Here is a 23326-nt window from a genome sequence, read left to right on the forward strand (position 1 = left end):
TAAATTTTCAGTCAGAACGTCTTTACCTGCAAGAGCTTCCTTCACCGGTAGATAACATTGGCAAGCCTTCCAAATTAGCATCCTGACCCGAGGTGGGATTTTAAAGGACCACATTTGGTACCGAGGCTTGAGTTTAATCACCTCCTAATCCCTTGCCACTCAATAGCCCGACCTCACAAAGTAAATTCCTTTATTATCGAAGTGCCAAATCAGCTTCTCATACTCTGAATAACCTTCTGCATTCAATTGAAGTAAACTATTTTAATAAAAAAAAAAATCATTCATTTTTCTATATAGTGATTTACCTACATACTAATTTCATACAGTTTTACTTATATAGTGATTTATCTATATACTAATTTCATGCATTTTTTATATACTAATTTATCTATATACATACCATTAAGTCAAATATTTTAATAAAAAAAATCATCCATTTTTCTATATAGTTATTTACTTGTATACTAATTTCATACATTTTTACCTATATAGTGATTTACCTATATACTAATTTCATGCATTTTTTATATACTAATTTCCTATATACTAATTTCATACAATTTTTATATACTAATTTTTTATATACTAATTTATCTATACACTAATTTTATACTTTTTTTATATACTAATTTCCGATATACTAATTATAAATAAATTAGAATTTCTAAGCATAATTTCTAAGAATTTCTAAGCATAATTATAAATAAATTAGAATTTCTAAATATAATTAAAAGATTTTCTAATAAAATAAAATACAAATAATTATCAAATACTTATAGAATACTAAACAGAATTATTATACAAATAATTATCAAATACATAGAATACTAAACAAAATCAATATACAAATAATTAGTAAATACATACGTGAGAAAATTGGAAAAAAAGAAAGCGTATAAAGAGAAATATAGATTTAGGGATTTGTAATCCGCCTCTTCTTTCCTTCTCCTTTAGACCCCATGTTTTGGGTTCTTTTCAAAAGCTTTCCGAAAAGAGAAGCATGGCTTCTGAAAAGCCATTACGGCGCCTGGTACCGTAATGGTGCATTCTCCAACCAGGGTTGGGAAACAGTCCCTTTCGAGAAAATATTTCTCAACCCTACCTAAGAAGGGAATTATTTTAAAAAAGGGTCCTAAACAAGGGATTAAACCTAATTATATGTTGTTTTTACAATTAAAAGTAAAATTTATTTTCAAATCACTAAAAGCGGAATAACCACAAAAAAAAAAAAAAGCAGAATAAATTTTCAGATGTTACTAGCCCAAGAATTTTTTATAGTTATTTTTATAGGACAAGTTATACCAAATAAAATTATCTTAATTAATATGATAGTATATTTATATTAAATTTAAATTATTTTATTTTATTAATTATTTCAAATATAATATATTTATATGTGAATAAACAAAAAAAACGGGTAAAGAAAATTATTGAAAATCCCGTACATTGCACGGATACTCACCTAAGTGTTTATTAACTTTAGTAGTTACTGACTTTTCATCCAAGTGAAATATTACCAATTAAAATAAATTAAGAGCCAAACATGAATAAAAAATATGTCAGGAACCAAATTGGCAAATTTTGAATAGCTAAGGGCTAATTAGTGCTTTTATGCCAAAACAGTAGTATAAAAGAAGTAAATAAGAAATTCAGTTTAGCAAAAATGGACTTGTAACTTGTAACTTGAGTGTGGCTTTGGCCCAATCACCAGGACTACAAAATACAGCTCGCCCATGGCAAACACTGGTATTGGGACGTTCGGGTCAGTCTCCATCATGTCTTCCACCTCCACCTCCACCTCAATGGCCATTATCGCCACCACTGCGGCTTCCAGCTCCGGTCCACAGCAGCTGGAAAATCTAATCCCCTACCTACCGTTCGATATATCTCTAAACATCCTGACTCGTTTGCCTCCATCTCACCATCCCTACCTCTCTCTGGTATCCAAGTCTTTCCGTTATGTCTTCTCATCTCCACTCATTTACACCACTCGCTCTCTCCTCCATTTCTCCAAACCTTTTCTCTATCTCTCAATTCGATTACCTTCCACACGCTCTCTCCATTGGTTTACTCTTTGTCAGAACTCACCTCTCCCCTTTAAACCTCCTAATTTCTTACTCCCTCTTCCCTCTACCCCTTTTTCCTTAATTGGTTCCGCCATTGTTGCTCTTGGCCCCAAGATCTATGTAATTGGGGGTTGCCTCAAAGACATCCCTTCGCCTCGCGTTTGGGTGCTTGATTGTCGATTCCACACTTGGGAACTCATTTCCAACATGAATCTTTCCCGCGAATTTGCTGCCGCCGGCGTGGTGGACGGCAAAATTTATGTGATCGGAGGCTGCCTCGTTGATACATTTGCTCGATCCAAGTTTTGGGCGGAGGTTTTCGACCCCAAAACTCAGAAATGGGAATCCGTTGATAGTGCACAGGATTATGAGCTTCGCGAGAAATGGATGCACGCGAGTGCTGTTGTCGGTGATAAGATATACGCAATGGCGGATAGAAATGGGGTAATTTTTGACCCTAGAACAAAGAAATGGGAGAGTGTAGGGACTGAATTGGACTTGGGATGGAGAGGGAGGGCATGTGTGGTAGATGGGATTTTGTTCTGTTACGATTTCTTGGGCACGATTAGGGGTTTTGATGTTGAAAAGAATCTGTGGAAGGAATTGAAAGGTATGGGAAAGGAGTTGCCGAGGTTCTTGTCAGGGGCAACAATGGCAAATGTAGGGGGAAATTTGATGGTGGTTTGGGAGATGAGAAGTAATGAAAATGGGATTGAGAATAGGGATGATGTGGAGATATGGTGTGCTGAAATTGAAGTGGAGAAGAAGGAAGAGGAAGATTTGTGGGGCAAAATCAAATGGTGTAACATTGTTTACAAGGTTCCTATTGGGTCCTCCATTGCTCATTGTTTGGCGGTTACACTGTGAGGTTCTGCTACTCCATACCAAGTATGTTTCTTAAATTGCTCAACTACTTTCTATAATGTGGTGTTTGCTATGCAATGTTGCTTATGATTAACCTACTTAGTGAAACTTTTGAGGAATTGAATGGTTGGATGCATATTAACTGATATTGACTTCCTGAAATTTATAAGTAGAGCTCGTAGCATTCAGATTCTTTATGGTATTGTTAGCACTTAAAGATTGGCTTGGATGGAGAATATAAAGACTTAATAGAGGGAAAATAAGGTTTAAGCCTTTATTTGGTTTCAATACACTGACGTCACTAAATTTTGTCTAACGTTTCAATGTGATCACTAAACTTCAATTTATGCCCATAGAATAAGTAAAGTCTTAATTTTTGTTTTAGTAAAGTCACATTGGCTTTTTTCAGGTGATATCAATGCCAAAATATTTTCGATGGTTTCAATAGTAAATGTTAACAAAGTATACATACAGAACTATGTATACAATCTGACTAGCATTTCATCTGTCAGTAGAAAGAAACATGAAGTTCAATTGACCTAACCATGGATTTTTGCTTCTCATCTAAAACAGTTGATTAAGATAAAATTCTTGTTATCCACAGATTAACACAAACAGGCACAAAAAATGAGGCTAAAGGCAGATGAGCAATCATTTTATTCTAATTCTGTTATTTTCAAAAAACATAATCTGTAGCCACGATTGACTTTCTTAATTCTCTATGTTGGTGCTTAAAACTATATAGCATAAGATCCACATAGTCTCACATACTAAGAGTATAAATTATATGCTTGATCTAGCCAAAAATTATAACTCTGAATTGTATTATTCCCCGTATTTGCAAATTAAATGTACATTGTAAACGGTAAGTACACATCTGTACAAGTGCTGGCCAATCCAAAAGAAGCAAATTTGGGCCATTCAATTTATTGACTTGAACCTTTCCTCAGCAAACTCGTAGAAACAAATACATATGAACACAAAGTGCCCTGTCAACATACGACAAGCTCTTAAACCCTCTAAAATCTCGAGTTGGCGGAGGAAGCAAGAACTCTTTGCACCTTAATAATAAACAAAATCAAAACACTCACAATTGCATGCATCTCTAATAATTCCAGTATCCCCACTAAATTGATATTCCCCACAAAATTAAGGGTTGGTTTGATTCTTTTTGCATATGCCAAAATGATAAAGGATGTATAACTGGACATATTGTAACAAACAAAAGATAGATGAGATGGTTAAGGATGCATACTCCTATTTGAGAGGGAGGTCCTATGTTCAAGTCTCTCCAACCTCATTTTTTTAAGAAAGTTTTTATTTACTTTAACTTTATTTTTCAATAATTATAGGATGTCCTATTTTTTAATAATTATAGAAACATGTTATCATTATTAATTAATTTAAATGGACTCTTTATTTTGATAACACTTTTGAATTCATTTTTATTATGTCTTTTCCATTAAAAAAATAAACATATTTAATTTTCTATTAGTTCAATACTAGTTTCTGAAAAATGATAACATTTTTACAATTTTAACGTGTTTGAGGCTAAATTTTTTTTTGTCTAGCCCTAACGGGCTGGACTTTGAAAATTTACCCTCAACCGCACGGTTAAAATTAGCCCCCCCAAGTCTAAATTCCTGGCTCCGCCACTGACTGTAATAAGATATGAAACTTGGAACAGAAATATATCACCTTTTACAATCTCTCATTTTCCCAGCGAGTTCCTCGAGCTGTTTACTTTGCCTGTTGGGATCTTTGATTTTATCAAGTCTTTGGAATCCATTTCTGCAGATAGTAAGAATGAACTTGTGCATAAATAATTCTTCCTTAACAGTATGTATGGTGAACACAGAATGGCATGAGGGAATCCCATTTATTTATGAACTCGTGCATAAATAAGTAGCAAAGGTGTAGCATATGTCCAAATAATTGTTTGGCGTCTCATTGTTTTCTACTATGGCAACAATTGAATGACCACAATGAATCATAGTTAGTTGCGTTTTTAGCATGTGCATGGACGTGTTTCCAAATCAATACCAAATTGTTCTTAAGAACTTGTGACCTACACTATTGGTTTGCTAAAAAACACAGTTCAAACTCTTTGGTATGCCTGACTATTATTTTAAACTAATTCAAAATCTTTAAAGACATCTATCCTTTGATTCTTTATTATGTCTGACTTTTTATATTAATCGTTTCATCAATTCCATTATTATCATGTCCAATATAGTGATTATTGTATCCCCTTATCATGTGCATTTGGAACGTGTTAAAGATATCACACAAGTTATTCAAGAGGTTATTATACTTAGACCTCCCAGAAAAAAGATGCTCTTGATCAATGCTCACTTGGTCTTTCCCGAAGGCATTCTCTTGCTTTTACATTTTTGTCTTCTATTTTGTCCAATCAGAACTCTAATTTGGCTTAGGAGCTCTAGCTGCATTCCATATCAAGTCCTTCAAGTCTTTACTATTGAATCTGTATCTAAAGTTTGTCTTTGAATCTGCATATGAAGTTTGTACACATGTGACAAGCACATATCTTTTGTTCTGCCTTAGGGAATAATGTTTCAACTCCTTTAATCGATCCCTAACAATTGAAAATACAGTGCATGACATAAGAATGACACCTTAAAATACATTGAAAATCAGAGAATTATAATTTTACCTTTTGTTTGCCAAACATGAAATCCAATGCTGGAAGTTTTGACTATATTTAAAATTGTTGCAAGAAGTTCTAATAACCATGTCTTAAGGTTTCTTGCTTTCAAAATTCAACAATACCTTAAGCTATGGGAAAGACAATTCATTTAGGTCTATCTCAACTGTTGATAAAAGTTGGCCTCTATACTTGGCCTTCAATCAACCATCCTGCTTTGAAAGCTGACTTCAAAGCAACTAGGCAGATACATTTCCATAAATATGTCATATTTCCATCTTCCATGAACAGAAATGTCAGTATTTGAACTTAAAGTTTCTACTTTGTACCTGTATTTCACGTCCATTTCAATGGACAATGTTTAAAATTTGGAGATTAATGTCTACGTGTAAAAAATTTCATATTTGATTCTTTTATTTCCATCATATGCTTCAATGTTATTTCTTAAGTTGTGTATGCTTTCGCTCTTTCGATTGTTAGGCCTTTCCCCCTATTCATATAGCCTTAATGAGCACTCACTTTCCAATGTGAACTAGCCCTTAAATGAACATTGAGTATACTTTGCCACACCTATGCTCAGATGTCCTCTTATTTTGAAGAGTAGTTATGTGTTGTTTTTTAAAAAAAAAAGAAAGAAAGGAAAAAAAACCTTAGATGCAAACACCTTACATCCTTGATTCTATTTGCAAATAACCTGAAACTTATGCCTTCCATTTTATGGGAGGTATCATTTCTTCATTCCGTGATTCCTACATCATTTCTTCATTCCGTGATTCCTACTTGACGTACAAATCTTTAGAGTTTTCATTCGAGAAACAAATCCACTAGGCCCAACAAATGCTCCACTAATGAGAATCAACTTGAACAAGAGTTTGTTGGTGAAAACTAAATTTAAGAGGATGATGAGATAGACTTAAAAGATGGAGTAGAAGTGCTAAGAGTAGACATCAAGGGAGACCTGGTGGTGGTGGAGCATCAGTTAGTTTTGATGGATTCACTTCTCAAATGAATTTTCAAATAGATGATGATCTGTAATCTAAATACGAAGAGTCAGATGATTTATACTATGTGACAGATTTAAAAAATAGACTTAATTCAATGTTGCAAAGGCTAAGGATGACCTGACCCTTAGAATTGCAATGCTTTTCGATAAGTTCATTTTAAGTTTAAAGAATAATATAGGAACCAGGAATAAAGAATGGATTTGAGATTTGGTTCCTAAAAGATGAAAGCACAGGGCGGACAATCTTTGTAAGAAAATTCACTGGTGAGAAGTGTTTGCATCTGAGGTTGACATAACTCCAAAATACTATTCTTCAAATTAAGATTGTGTCGTCAAGTACTACTCTTCAAATACTACTCTAAATACTTGAAACATTTTAGGGCTGATTTAAATTTGAAATTCCATTGATTGAAGCTATGAGTTGGAAGAAAAGCCTAGCAATTGGAAAAATGAAAACATATAAACTAAAGAAAAAGCATTACAACAAATTAATGGAGATGAAAGAACTCAATTTAAAAATATTTATAGGCAAGTACAATGATGTTCAACTTTCAAGGAAATTAATACCGTTTCTTGTAGATTTCATATGTTGTTCATTGACTGGATATTGATAACTAATACAAGTGATGTGTTAAAAATTTAAAGATTAAATCCTAGCAGCTGTGTTCTTGGAAGATGGAATTTTTCTTGTAGATTAAATCCTAGCTGCTTTGAAGTCAATTTTCAAAAGAAGGGTGTAGTCCTTTTATATAGCTGTTGGTTGAAGGGGAAATATGGAGGCCAATTTCTATCAGTTGGTGGGAACTATGAAGAGAATGCAGATGGTACTTTAGAAAGAAATAATCAAAGAAAGAGGGATAAGAGCTATGAAGCACAGAAACTCTTCATAACAAGCATTTCACATGGAAACTTTCGGAAACTGATACGAAACGTTTCCGGGCACGTTTCCGTAACTACCCAAAATATGAAACGCGTCTCTCGGTTTTTGAAACGGTTTCCCCTGCCTATTTCGATTAAAATTCTGGAAATTCAAACTTCCTATTTTGCAACTCCTATTCCGTCTAACATTAGGAAATTTGAAACTTCCTATTTGACCGATAATCTATGTTGCACAGAAATGGAAACGGAAACTGAAACGGAAACGATTCTGGGAAACGTAATTTCTAAAAAACATAGGAAACGGAAACGTGGGGGAAACGTGTAAATATTAAAAATATAGAGGCATATTTATAAATATTAAAAATATAATAATACATTAAATAAAAACAAGATTGAAGAACAAGATGAAGAAAGTCCAAACTCAATCAAGATTCAAGAGACAAAGATTATAGGAGAAATAAATATGGATAAGTTCTTTAAATTGAAGGATACAAGGAAGTAATTATCTTTCAAATAGAAAGTTTCAATTTTCATAATCATAGATTGAATAGGAACTGGAAAATAGAAAGTTAGAATTTCCAGAATTTTAATCGAAATAGGTTGGGAAAACCGTTTAAAAACTGAGAGACGCGTTTCATATTTTTGGTAATTACGGAAACCTGCCCAGAAACGTTTCGTATCAGTTTCCGAGAGTTTCTGTTTCCCACATCTGCCGGAAACGGGAAACGCTTGTCATGGAGAGTTTCCGTGCATTATAGCCGATAATTCGTTCTTTATATCCTTCAATTTAAAGAACTTACCTAAATTTCTTTCTCGTATAATCCTTGTCTCTTGAATCTCGATTGAGCTTGGACTTTTTTCGTCTTGTTCTTCCTTCTTGTTTTTTTAAAATATATTATTATATTTTTAACATTTATAAATATGCCCCTATATTTTAAACTTTACACCCCCACGTTTCCGTTTCCTATGTTTTTTAGAAATTACGTTTCTCGGTATTTGTTTCCGTGCAACATAGGATAAGAGAGAAAACATAAAATTAGTGGAAATGTCTCCCTCTTTTTTCTTTTTCAAAAAAAGAAAAGTAAAAATTATTGAAGGGTAATACAAGTGTTTTATTAAATTGGATGTTGATAAATGGGTCAAAATTATGTCCAAGTTATTATTTTATAGTCCTTCAGATGTGGTGTCATCAATTTTTTTTCCCTTGATGTGTGTGTGACAGTTGAGCAAAGTTGGCTTTCTGTTAGAAAATAAAGTTGAGTGACTAAACTGTGAAAATGCTGGAAGTTTGAGGGTCACGGGTGTAATTTACCCCAGTTGTTTATGAAACCTTGAGTTGGTAGGCAAGAATGTTAGAACAAACATATTTCAACTTATTTTGCTAAAATTTCCAAATATATTTACTACAAAATATTTGCACTTGATTTTGTTTAGATGAGGTAAGCATATGTGCTTTTCTCCTTGGCTTTGCTTAAGCATACATCTAGGACTCTTAGAAGCTCACTTAGTTATGAATATTGTAGCATAGCCTACATCTGCTCTTATTAACTCAAACTTTTTGAAGGAAAAGATATTGTGGGTTCCTACCTTATTGATGTTTTTTTCCCCTTTTTGTACATATTTGACATGAGAGGAGATCCTTATATTGTTTTATTAATATTAATCATCCTAATACATTTCTACTTGGTATCAACTCATTTGATTTACATCTCTTTCTTTTTTTCTACTTGTGTTTTTATTATTGATGATTTCTTTTTTCTTCCTCTTGAAGTAGGCTCTGCCCTGTTTGTCCTAGTATATGCCTCCTTATTGACATGTAAAGAATACTTATTTCACATTCAGCATTGTGAAATGGCAAGTTTAAGTTTTTATTATAGGAACTATGATAATTTACAAGTATATATAATCTCTTATTATGGCCTACCATGAAGTATATAGGTCGCCAAGCTATTCTTGTATTTGTTAGCAAGTTTGTGGACATTTTTAATTTTATTTTGAGTCCTTGTTTAGGGTCTACTTGAATTGACGTTGGGAGAGGTTAAATAATCAAAAAGGGAGGGAGGGAGGGTAACCTTATTAGGATGTTGCTTGGATGGTGGTGAAAGTTTTATAAAGGAAAACCTCCAATTTGGTGAGACTTCAAATAACCTCCATTTTAACATTTACTCTCTGTTTGGATGGTCATTAAAGGGAGAGAAAGGAGAGGTGTTTTGATGGAAAGTGTTTAACACTCCAATTTGAAGTGTTAAATTAACATTTGATCAAACCTTATTCAAAACCATCTTCCCAAGCATAGTTTTTATCATTAGCCCTTACTTTATTAACACTCCCAAACGAAGCGTTAAGTTCCTTCCCAAGCAAGGTTAATTATCCCATCTTCCATTATTTATCATCTAAGCAGACCTTTAGTTGCAGTTTTCTTATAAATTATTGTTCATAAGCTAAAATTGTCTTGACTTGTGTTTTCCCTTGGCAGGGATGCATCGATCCATACTCAACACTGGACCATGAAGAAATTTAAACCTGATATCCCATGATTCTAGTCTCTCTCAACATGTTTCTGATTATTTCGTGGAATGAATGGAGTAAGAAATGATGCTTCTTTGATGTTAATGACCGGGTGTAAATTAGTATTTCATGTTTGGTGTCAGCTGTTGTATATTATTATTCGGGTTCTGTAGTAAAGGCCGGTGGCCGTTATCCGAATAAGCTTTAGCTACTTGCTGAGGAAGAACAAAGAATAATAGTGTACTATTACTTTTCAATGTTGTTGTAAACTTTAGCCATGGGAGTTCTGCAAATAAAAACTGGAAGGAGGGCTTGTTTGTTCTTCCGTCCAAACTTTGGCTTTAATTAAGAAATTTACACAAATATGGGTTATTTACACCGATGGTCACTGAAATAAGTGAAATCACATAAAGTTATATTATATAAATATTGTTGGTTTGTTTTGTTTGAAGTCATGTTAATGTTTAAGAAAAGTAGTTAGAGCATAATACAAGTAATGGTAATACATAAAGAAACTATAAAATTGAAATCAAACATGTTGTGATATCGTAGTACAAGAAGTAATTAAGTTAGACAATAGTAAGAGTAACTTACTTGGCCATTATTAAGAGTGTGTACATGTCATGTCCCAACTTTGAATATTGTGTCTTGAACTATTAAGGAGGTCAACAAATACTCTTAAAGTGGAAAGTTGATATGACCACGTAAGGTGATCTATAAGAAGCAACACAACTAATATTGCCCAACACATTTTCAAAATAATACTACAATCTAGTCTTTTATTTTGGTCTCTAATAATATTTCATGTTGTCTTTAAAAAATCTAAGAGCATGAAGGATGATTACCGAGAAAATAAAAAATTGTTGTGATTTCTATCCAGAGATTAAAGGAGGTTTCCCAGAGAACCAACTTCATAATTAGAATCGCATTGATATTTAAGAGAGGCCGCAACTTAGTTAAACTATTTATTATATATCTATAATAGAAGATGACATAGATAATTTCAACAAACATGAAAAAAAGTTGTTCTATCCTAAACACTAACAGATTTTTTTTTTATTTTTTTGGAGGGAGGATCGATCTTTTAGGGCTTGATAACTTTAGGATTAGAATGTGTTAATTGTGAGATCAACCTTTAGGTAACAATCAACCTTCCTAATGAAATCATATGAAAAGGTTAGTATGCTTATTATCACTTCTCAAATGCTTTTATGTGTATTGATTCCGTATTTTTTAATTTCCATTAGAATTGCAGCTAATTATTATAGCTTCTATTTTACCCAATTCAGGAAGGCAATTTTTTATTCTGGTTATAAGTTCATGAATTGTCACTTTTAGTTAACTTGCTTGTAATATCTTTCTGTCAACTTACTTTGTCCATCTCAATATATAAATCCTCATATAATTTTGCTTATGTCCACTGAAATAAATTTAAAGAAGCTAAATACCTAGCTTAGTTTGACTTAGCTATACAATTATCTCATCCATTCAACTCACCCAACATAATTTTTCAGTGCTCCATCGCCATTCATCTCGTTGAAGATGGACCAACAAATTCATGTCTCTGCCGACTACCGATTTCAACCTACTGATAAACAACTTGTTTTCTACTATCTCCACAGCAAGTTGAGAGGAGAACATCTTCCCGTCGGATTAAACATCAATTCCAATCTCCACAGCAACAAGAATCCTTGGCAAATTCTGGACAAAACTTCTACCGAATATTTCTATATCTTCACCAAATTAAAGAAAGAAGCAAGAATAGAATGGATGGTTGTGCTGGGTCAGGAACCTGGAAAGACCAAGGCATCAGTAAAAGAATATTTGATGAGGAAGGAAATCTGTTATGGATTGAAAGAGATTTCATATTTAAAATGTAAAAGAAAAAGAAATTGATAATGTTAATAGTTTAGGGTTATGTTACTAAATTATTTATTTATGGCAGAGTTGACCCTCTAGGATCAAAGGGTATGTAATTTTCCGTTCTTAACTATTATAGTTTAGGGTTTTATTATTAAATTATTTATTTATTTTGAATAAACATCCTAAATGTGTGAAACGAGCAATAAGAATTGGAGAGAAAAGAAAGTTAGCAGCTGTTGGAAGTGATGATGAAAATAACTGAGATCAGATGATTCCAAGTTGTCAATTTCAGTAGCAAAATAACATTAATTTTGAATCAACAACTATGGAGCAGCCTCAATAAAAGAAAAGTAAGATTACGGCTTCAACTGAAAATGAAAATAACTCATAGATGATTCCAAGTTACCAACTGAACCAGCGGAATCACATCAATTTTGAAGATGAATTTACGAACAATGAAGAAACAACGGAGCAGTCCGATCGTTAAAAGCTGCAGATGATACCAACATAGCTGCAGTTATTTACCATAATCAAAATCTGATTTCAAACTGAGGAAGTAACTTCGATTTTGATCTTGGAGATGGTACAGAAAACATGATTGCAAACTTTGCAATCAATGAAGTAACAAGTATGGAGTAACTTGAATAAATGAAAAGTATGGGCATGGATTGCAAACTTATTTTCTTAATCAAATAAAGCCGGAAAATCAGAAAAATATTTGCCTGCACTATATTTTCTAACAAACAAACGTAAACTTATATTGATCTGTAAATATTAACACTATAAAAAACATCCCTATACCAACACTTTTATAAATTCATTTTAAAAAAGTGTCACTATAAAAAAAAATCTATTTATTTATTCTAAAACCCAAATGGGTTAATTAAATAACATAGAAGGTCCATTATTCTACATTTCACTCATTGTGGCCTATCACATCTCAAAATACTTGGATCGTCCTCTATCCTACTTGAAGGGAAACATGCATGTTTAGATGCTCTTTGTAGCCCATCACTACCACATCCCAAACCACAAGGGCAACGTGTCTGTTTAGGTCGCACTTCCAGTCCTGTGGCGGAAGATGATTCCTCTATTAGGCTGCATGGATTAGATCTAGATCGCACAACTTTGCTATTCCAAATCGATCTCCTCAACTTTATTCTTCATCACTCCTCCGATTGGCTCTTCTCAGCGTTCTCCAAAAGAATGGAAACACTTCATTGATCTTCCAGACTCACGACATGGAAGGTACGCAAATTCTAATTCTATTTTGATTTTCTTTTTAATAGTTTGATTCTCTTTTGATGCAATCCTAATTTTGAAAAATGGTACTTATAGGACTAGATCATACTTGTTCCTTGTTGGTAATTTATTTCTTGTTTGAATACTTTAATAAAAAGAATTTTTTTGACAGTTAAATATGTTGATCCAGTCCAAGTAAATATGTTGACAGTTGCGTGCACAATTAGCAAACTGAACCTAATATAGTTACTTTTTTTCCAATATTCGTTTTGATTGTTCTTATAATTGAAATCACATTATAATCACGGTTACAATGCACTTGTAGCACCCCAGAGGCTGGTTCGTTTAACAATTGAACACCATTTTACCTATAATCATATGAAAAGGTTAGTATGCTCACTTTCACTTCTCAAATGTTTGTATGTGTATTGGTTCAACTGTATTTTTGAATTTCCATTAGAATTCTCTCTTTTAGCTAATTATTAAACTTCTATTTTACGCAACTCAGGAAGACAATTTTTTATTCTGGTTACAAGTTCATGAATCATCACTTTTAGTTAACTTGCTTGTAATATCTTTCTTCCAACTTACTCTGTCCATCTTAATCTACAAATCCTCAAATAATTTTGCTTATATCCACTTAAATAAAAGAACCCAATTTAAAGAAACTAAATCCAAATCCCAAATTATAAATTTAAAGAAACGAAATCCAAATCCTAAATATATAAATCCTCAAATACTTTTGCTTATATCCACTTAAATAATTTTGAAGAAACTAAATCCAAATATATAAATTTAGATAAACTAAACAAATTTATAAATTCTCGGATAATTTTGCTTATATCCACTTAAATAAATTTAAAGAAACTAAACCCAAATATATGAATTTAAAGAAACTAAATCTCAATATATAAATACTCGAATAATTTTGTTTATACCCACTTAAATAAATTTAAATTAACTATCCAAACATATAAATTTAAAGAAACTAAATCTCAATATATAAATACTCGAATAATTTTTCTTATATCCACTTAAATAAATAAAAAGAAACTAAATTCAAATATATAAATTTAAAGAAACTAAATTCCAATATATAAATATTCGAATAATTTTGCTTATGTCCACTTAATAAATTTAAAGAAACTAAATCCAAATATATAAATCTAAACAAAACTAAATCTCAATATATAAATACTCAACTATGTGTTTTCACCATTAGATGAATTTTACACCCCATCATCTAATGGTGAAAAACACAAAGTAAGGGTTACTTTGTCAAAAACAAAGTAACCATAGAAGACACCAAATCCAAATATATAAATTTAAAGAAACTAAATCTCAATATATAAATACTCGAACAATTTTGCTCATATCCTCTGAAATAAATTTAAAGAAACTAAATCTCAATGGATAAATACTAAACTAAATCCAAATATACAAATTTAAAGAAAAAAATCTCTATATATAAATACTCGAACTATTTTGCTTATATCCACTGAAATAAATTTAAAGAAGCTAAATACCCTAGCTTAGTTTGACTTAGCTATATAATTATCTCATTTATTCAACTCACCCAATATAATTTGCCAGTGCTCCATCGCCATTCATCTCGTTGAAGATGGACGAACAAATTCATGTCCTTTTCGGTTATCGATTTCAACCTACTGATGAACAATTTGTTTCTACTATCTCCACCGCAAGCTGAGAGGAGAACATCTCCTCGTTGGATTAATAATCGACTCCAATCTCTACGGCGATAAGAATCCTTGGCAAATTCTGGACAAAACTTCCACCAAATATTTCTACGTCTTCACCAAATTAAAGAAAGAAGCAAGAATAGAATGGATGGTCGTGCTGGGTCAGGAACCTGGAAAGAGCAAGACATCAGTAAAAGAATATTTGATGAGGAAGGAAATTTGTTATGGATTAAAGAGATTTCTTATTTAAAATGGAAAAGAAAAAGAAAAAGAAACTGATAATGTTGATATTTTAGGGTTATATTATTAAATTATTTATTTATGGCAGGGTTCTCCCTCTAGGATCAAGGGGTATGTAATTTTCTGTTCTTAACTATTATAGTTTACGGTTTTATTATTAAATTATTTATTTATTTGGAATAAACATCCTAAATGTGAGAAACGAGCAACACGAATTGGAGAGAAAAGGAAGTTAGCAGTTGTTGGAAGTGAAGATGAAAATAACTCAGATGAGATGATTCCAAGTCATCAATTTCAGCAGCAGAGTAACATTAATTTTGAAGCAACAACTATGGAGCAGCCTCATTCAAAGAAAAGTAAGATTACGACTGCAACTGAAAATGAAATTAACTCGTAGATGATTCCAAGTTGTCAACTTAACCAACAGAATCACATCTATTTTGAAGATGAATTTGCAAACAATGAAGAAAGAACTACGGAGTAGCCTGAATCATTAAAAGCTGTCGATGATACCAACATAGCTGCAGTTATTTACCATAATCAAAATCTGATTTCGAGCAAAGGAAGTAACTTCAATTTTGATTTTGGAGGTGGTATTGAAAACATGATTGCAAACTTCACAGTCAATGAAATCAATAAAGAAACAATTATGGAGCAACCTGAATCAATGAAAAGTATGTGCATAGATTGCAAACTTATTTTCTTAATCAAATAAACGGTGAAAAATCAGAAAAATATATTCCTGCACAATATTTTCTAACAAACAAATGTAAACTTATATTGACCTATAACTATTAACACTACAAAGAAATACCCCTATACCAACACTTTTATAAATGCATTTTCAAAATGCGTCACTAAAAAAAATCTATTTATTTATTCTAAAACCTAAGTGGGTTAATTAAATAACATAGAAAGCCCATTATTTTACACTTCACTCGTTGTGGCCCATTACAACTCAAAACAATTGGATCGCCGCATGTTTAGATGCTCATTCTAGCCCATCACTACCAAATCGCAAATCACAAGGGCAACATGCTTGTTTAGGTCGCACTTTTAGTCCTGTGGCGGAAGATGATTCCTCTGTTAGGCGGCATGGTATAGATCTAGATCGCACAACTTTACTATTCCAAATCGATCTCCTCAACCTTTTTCTTCATCACTCTCTGATTGGCCCTTCGCAGCCTTGTCCAAAAGTACGGAAACCCTTGATTGATCTTCTAGACTCACGATTTGGAAGGCATGCAAATTCTAATTCTATTTAATAGTCTCATTCTATTTTGATTTCATGCTAATTTTGGAAAATGATATTTATAGGACTAGATCATACTTGTTCCTTGTTGGTAACTTATTTCTTGTTTGAATCCTTTAATAAAAAGAAATTTCTTGACAGTTAAATATGTTGATCCAGTCCAGGTAAATATGTTGACAGTTGCGTGAATAATTAGCAAACTGAAACTCATATAGTTACTTTTCAGAATTTTTTTCAATATTCGTTTTGATTGTTCTTATAATTGAAATCATATTATCATGGTTAATTTGCACTTGTGCCAGCATAGAGGCTGATTCGTTTAACAATTGAAAACCCATTTTACCTATCAAAGTATGCATTCCCATCATATGAAAAGGTTAGTATGTTGACTTTCCACTTCTCAAGTGTTTGTATGTGTATTGGTTCAGCTGTATTTTTGAATTTCCATTATAATTCTCTCTTTTTATCTACTCTCAAGTGTGATGCATAGTTAAATAGTTGTTATGAATTACAACTAATTATTAAAGCTTCTGTTTTACCCAACTCACGAAGGCAATTTTTTATTCTGGTTACAAGTTCATGAATCATCACTTTTAGTTAACTTGCTTGTAATATCTTTCTTCCAACTTACTCTACGCATCTCAATATATAAATCCTCGGATAATTTTGCTTATATCCACTTAAATAAAAGAACCCAATTTAAAGAAACTAAATCCAAATCCCAATTTATAAATGTAAAAAAACTAAATCTAAATCCTAAATATATAAATCCTCATATACTTTTGCTTATATCCACTTAATTAAATTTAAAGAAACTAAATCCAAATATATAAATTTAGATAAACTAAATCCAAATTTATAAATTCTCGGATAATTTTGCTTATATCCACCTAAATAAATTTAAAAGAAACTAAACCTAAATATATGAATTTAAAGAATCTAAATCTCAATATATATAAATACTCGAATAATTTTGCTTATACCCACTTAAATAAATTTAAATCAACTAAATCTAAATATATAAATTTAAAGAAACTAAATCTCAATAAATAAATACTCGAATAATTTTGCTTATATCCACTTAAATAAATAAATAAAAAGAAACTAAATTCAAATATATAAATTTAAAGAAACTAAATTCCAATATATAAATACTCGAATAATCTTGCTTATGTCCACTTAATAAATTTAAAGAAACTAAATCCAAATATATAAATTTAAACAAAACTAAATCTCAATATATAAATAATCGAACAATTTTGCTCATATCCTCTGAAATAAATTTAAAGAAACTAAATCTCAATGTATAAATACTAAACTAAATCCAAATATACAAATTTAAAGAAACAAATCTCTATGTATATAAATACTCGAACTATTTTGCTTATATCCACATCCACTGAAATAAATTTAAAGAAGCTAAATACCCTAGCTTAGTTTTGACTTAGCTATATAATTATCTCATTCATTCAACTCACCCAACATAATTTTCCAGTGCTCCATCGCCATTCATCTCGTTGAAGATGGACCAACAATTTTTTTTTTTTAAAAATTTACCCACAATGCGCTTGCGCTTACATTAAAGAAGAAAGAAAAATCTCCACCAGACCCGAATGTGATTCGAACCTATAACCTCCCAAGACATAGGTAAGCTCTCAACCACTAGGTTAAGAGCTTCACCACAGATGGACCAACAAATTCATATCCCTGTCGGCTGCCGATTTCAACCTAATGATGAACAACTTGTTTTCTATTATCTCCACCGCAAGCTAAGAGGAGAACATCTTCCCGTCAGATTAATCATCGACTCCAATCTCTAGGGCGATAAGAATCCTTGGCAAATTCTGGACAAAACTTCTATCGAATATTTCTACGTCTTCACCAAACTAAAGAAAGAAGCAAGAATAGAATGGATGGTCGTGTTGGGTCAGGAACCTGGAAAGAGCAAGGCATCAGTAAAAGAATATTTGACGAGGAAGAAAATTTGTTATGGATTAAAGAGATTTCATATTTAAAATGGAAAAGAAAAAGAAACTGATAATGTTGATAGTTTAGGGTTATGTTATTAAATTATTTATTTTGGTAGAGTTCTCCCTCTAGGATCAAAGGGTATGTAATTTTTTGTGCTTAACTATTATAGTTTAGGGTTTTATTATTAAATTATTTATTTATTTTGAATAAACCTCCTAAATATATGAGAGAAACGAGCAACAAGAATTGGAGAGAAAAAGTAGTCAGAAGCTGTTGGAAGTGAAGATGAAAATAAATCAAATCAGATGATTCCAAGTTGCCAATTTCAGCAGCAGATTAACATTAATTTTGAAGAAACAACTATGGAGCAGCATCAATCAAAGAAAAGTAAGATCGCGACTGCAACTGAAAATATCATAGATGATTCCAAGTTTCCAACTTAACTAGCGGAATCACATCAATTTTGAAGATGGATATGCAAACAATGAAGAAACAACTACGGAGCAGCCTGAATCATTAAAAGCTACAGATGATACCAACATAGCTGCAGTTATTTACCATAATGAAAATTTGATTTCAAGCTCAAGAAGTAATTTCAATTTTGATTTTGAAGGTGGTATTGAAAACATGATTGCAAACTTCAAAATCAATGAAATGAATGAAGAAACAACTCTCAAGAAGCCTGAGTCAATGAAAAATATGTGCAATCAAATAAACACCAAAAAATGAGAATGATTTTTTCCTGCACAATATTTTCTAACAAACAAGCATAAACTTATATTGACCTATAGCTATTAACAGTACCAAAAATACCCATATATCAACACTTTTATAAATTCATTTTAAAAAAGTGTCACTACAAAAAAAATCTGTTTATTTATTCTAAAACCCAATTTGGTTAATTAAATAACATAGAAGACCCATTATTCTACACTTCACTCATTGTGGCCGATCACAACTCAAAACAATTGGATCACCCATTATCCTACTTGAAGGGAAACACGCGTGTTTAGATGCTCATTGTAGCCCATCACTACCAGATCGCAAATCACAAGGGCAACATGTATATTTAGGTCGCACTTCAGTCCTGTGGTAGAAGACAATTCCGCCGTTAGGCGGCATAGTTTAGATCTAGATCGCACAACTTTGCTATTCCAAATCGATCTCCTCAACCTTCTTCTTCATCATTCCTCCGATTGGCTCTTCACAGCCTTCTCCAAAAGAACTGAAACACTTCATTGATTTTTCTGACTCACGGCGTGGAAGGTATGCAAATTCTAATTCTATTTTGTTTTTTTATTTAATAGTATGATTCTATTTTGATCCAGTGCTAATTTTGGAAAATGGTACTTATAGGACTAGACCATACTTGTTTCTTGTTGGTAATTTATTTCTTATTTGAATCCTTTAATAAAAAGAAATTTCTTGACAGTTAAATATATTGATCTAGTCCAAGTAAATATGTTGATAGCTGTGTGAACAATTAGCAAACTGAATCTCATATAGTTACTTTTAAGACTTTTTTTTTTCAATATTCGTTTTGATTGTTCTTATAATTGAAATCACATTATAATCATGGTTACTTTGCATTTGTGGCAGCACAGAGGTTGGTCCATTTAACACTTGAACACCCATGTTACCTATCAAAATATGCATTCCCATCATATGAAAAGGTTAGTATGTCGACTTTCACTTCTCAAGTGTTTTTATGTGTATTGTTTCAGTTGTATATTTTAATTTCCATTAGAATTCTGTCTTTTATCTACTCTCAAGTGTGATGCATAGTCAAATAGTTGTTATGAATTGCAGCTAATTATTAAAGCTTCTATTTTACCCAACTCAGGAAGGCATTCTTTATTCTGGTTACAAGTTCATGAATCGTCACTTTTAGTTAACTTGCTTGTAATATCGTTCTGCCAACTTACTATGTCCATCTCTTTCATTCAAGTCATAACTGCCATGAATTTGTTAGGGCATGTTTCTTGTTTTGTTATATCTATAGTTGGTAATTGTCATGTAAGTCATATGTCTATGCTTGTTTAGCTTTGTTTAATTAATGATTTTACGGTTTCTTGATTGTCAATGTCCTTGACCATTGATCATATGAGTATATTGTTCTTCTTTAAAGCATTTTTTCATAGTAGCAAGCTGAGATGTGGTATTTTCGCTTTCTAAAACTAAATGAGATATGTATTTTCTGAATTTTTGTTTAAGAACTTGAAATAAGATGTTAGCTAGTGGCGGAGCAAGGGAAGAAGGTATGCAGAAGGTTGCCTGGAACCACATTTTTCAGGGTGGATTCTAGTGACCAGCGATAAAATTGACCCCGTGCACTCCCTTATAATTTGCAAACTGGAAATAAATAAGAAAACTGATGGATCTTTTTACGACAACTTTCTCTGTCGGTGTAGGGACTTAGTGATTCTTAAATCGAAGTTTCGTGTTCTGCTTAATGCTTTTTCAAGGCAAACATTCTAACTTATGTTTCTGCAGGTTCTTATAACAACACTCAGAGTAGTCTTGATTGATATATTCAAGAGAAGACCACTTCTGATGGTAAGAATCCTAAAAATTGTTCTTAATATGTAGTGCAATACGAAATAGCAAGTGCATAACGAAATTCACTATAATAAGACAGTTCATATGCTTTTAACTATAGGGAGTGGCATCTGTAGGGGATTATGTGATGGTCATTATGTGGTGGGATGCAAATTCTAATTACAGTTTATCTCGATAAGTTTTCCAATTTCTAGAATATTGAGTAGAAGGTATTGCCTATTGAGCAATTTGGAGTATAATTTGGATGATTACTGCATGATGAGTGAACTATTTACGACTTCTTTTCTTGATTTTCAGTTCATGTACCAAGCAATTTGTTCTCCAAGTTATTCCTATTACTAGGTTGATTATCATTTGTGGCGAAGAACATGACATGCCATAGTTTACTTTGAACATAGCATATGTTTAGATTTGACCATATGTTTATATTTGACCATATGCAATGTTAGATTCTCTATTTATGCCTTTTTGGGTGCATATGAGTTTGTGAGGTGGTTTATAGTAAATTGATGTACTGCTTCAGTTGATGTGAAGTTTGTGCAAATTGTTTATGCAGAAAGTTCTATCAAGCTGCTTGGTGCATTGCTATTGCAATTTGCTCAATACACGTAGAAAGTTTGACAATCTTTCGGATTATATGGCATCCACACAATGCCACATTTATTGAGAGTGATAACCTGGCGCATATGTTGATGTTTGTGATGATACAAGCTACTCATTCCGTTCTAGATTTTAATTTACAGCGTAGCGAAACGTTTTTGTGTTGATAGAATTATGTTCTAGCGAACTAGTTTTGATAATTGTTGTTGCAGTTATGGCAACAGATATATTTGAAAATTTTGGATATATTTTGTAAGAACCGACTCCATTGGATAATATATGAAAGTATATTCTTAATCTTTGGATAAAAAATTTAGTTGATTGGATTCATTAAAAATATTTTGTAATTATATATTTAATTGTAAAAATTATTCAAATATTATATATAAAATAAAAAACCATTTTTAAAAAAACGGTCTAGAGGCGGTTTAAAACTCCTCTATAAGAATAGTACCGTCGTTGTAAACTATCGCAAAACTGTCTCAAACCGTAGTAAAATCATTAGAAAACCGTCTGAAAATCGTCACAAACTAGCCATTCCTATAGAAACTTACCCCGACACCTTATAAAAACTGTCACTTAGAGTAGCAACGTTACAGAAACTTACCCCAACGTTAACGCCTATTGTATAGACGATAAGCAACGGTTTTAAAAACTGTTTTTAAAGTCTTTAGTGATAGTTTAAACCGCCGCTAAAGAAGATACATTCCGTTGGTAAAAGCTTTGTTTTTTTTTGTGGTGTAATGCAGGGGCGGAGAATTGAGAAATTTTTTTTTAGTAATGATATCTGGTAATATTTTGGAGAGAATTATATTGACTCTATGTAGTATTATTTCAATGTTTAAAGGTAGATGAGATGGTTAAGAATGTTTATTTCTATTTGAGAGGTCTATGTTCAACTCCCTACAACCTCGTTTTTATTTATTTTAATTTCATTTTTTAATAATTATAAAAATATGTTACTCTTATTAATTAATTTAAATAGACTCTTTATTTTTATTTTGATAACACTTTTGAATTCATTTTTAATATGTCTTTACTATTAAAAAAAGTAAATATATTTAATATTCATTTTTAGTATGTCTTTATCATTAAAAAAAAGTAAACATGTTTAATTTTCTATTAGTTCAATGTTAGTTTCTAAAAAAAATGATAACATTTTTACAGTCTTAATGTTTGGAGGCTAAAAAAATTTTGCCCAACCCTAATGGACTGGACTTTGAAAATTTACCGTCAATCGAACAGTTAATTTCGATTTTTTTTTTACGTTTTGAAATTTTTTTTACTGATATGTTTGAACTCCGGATCATCCGGGGTCCTGGTTCCGCAACTGGTGTAATGAGAAACAGAGTTGTGTTATTTATAATAAATCAAAGACTTATATGGTAAATGGACCAAGTGATTTAGCCGATCCATTTTATTATTTTTACTACATTAACTCATATTTGTTTTTTCAAATGTTTTTGTTTGAATCTATGGCTAGGAACAACAAAAGGGATGTGGGAAGTACGTAAATAGGTGTCTGGCATGAATGGAGAGCAGTGTTTGGCAAAAGAATCCGAAGGAGCACCGAGTGAAAGGCCAACCTTAGTTTGGCACACCATGCTCAAATAGCATCTGACAAATATTCTGTTATTAAAAAGTGTTTTGAGAGAGACTTGTATTGTTACTTTCTCACCAGTAAATAATTCATATTTTCACATGCCTTTGTTCCTTCTTCACCTCTTCTCTCTTTTCACATCATATCATTTTCCACCTGCTCCCTGCCACTTGTTTAATTTTGCGGATCCAAAGAATTCCCTTTTTTTTTTTTTTTTATCCAAATTCACTTAGGTATGGTAAAAATCCATTTTGTGGACTTAGGATGAATGACTTTTAATAATAATAATAATAATAATAATAAATTATACATAG

General features: G+C 31.9%; 1 protein-coding gene and 2 long non-coding RNA genes across 4 annotated transcripts; all 3 read left to right on the forward strand.

Annotated features, from left to right (window-relative positions):
* Window positions 1-1674: 1674 nt before the first annotated feature.
* On the forward strand, window positions 1675-10330 carry LOC136229001 (F-box/kelch-repeat protein SKIP6). The gene is made up of 2 exons (XM_066017534.1): window positions 1675-2954; window positions 9954-10330. Exon 1 carries the CDS (start codon window positions 1734-1736, stop codon window positions 2931-2933), a length of 1200 nt encoding a protein of 399 aa, XP_065873606.1. The 5' UTR covers window positions 1675-1733; the 3' UTR covers window positions 2934-2954; window positions 9954-10330.
* A 2430-nt stretch (window positions 10331-12760) lies between these two features.
* Window positions 12761-15192, forward strand: LOC136230867 (uncharacterized). Its single transcript, XR_010689579.1, has 3 exons — window positions 12761-13096; window positions 13416-13476; window positions 14684-15192. It is a non-coding gene; the product is annotated as an uncharacterized lncRNA (long non-coding RNA).
* Window positions 15193-19181: 3989 nt separating this feature from the next.
* LOC136228732 (uncharacterized) lies at window positions 19182-21713 on the forward strand. 2 transcript variants are annotated; one of them, XR_010688822.1, is made up of 4 exons: window positions 19182-19519; window positions 19853-19926; window positions 20747-20809; window positions 21369-21713. It is a non-coding gene; the product is annotated as an uncharacterized lncRNA (long non-coding RNA). The 2 variants fall into 2 exon arrangements; XR_010688823.1 differs by having other exon boundaries at window positions 19183-19519; window positions 19858-19926.
* Window positions 21714-23326: the final 1613 nt, after the last annotated feature.

Source organism: Euphorbia lathyris, chromosome 5, assembly GCF_963576675.1.
Source record: "Euphorbia lathyris chromosome 5, ddEupLath1.1, whole genome shotgun sequence".
Lineage (NCBI taxonomy): Eukaryota > Viridiplantae > Streptophyta > Magnoliopsida > Malpighiales > Euphorbiaceae > Euphorbia > Euphorbia lathyris.

Bases quoted from the DNA above. Each gene is read 5' to 3' on its own strand.
- LOC136229001 (XM_066017534.1), top strand. From the start codon at position 1,734: ATGGCAAACACTGGTATTGGGACGTTCGGGTCAGTCTCCATCATGTCT.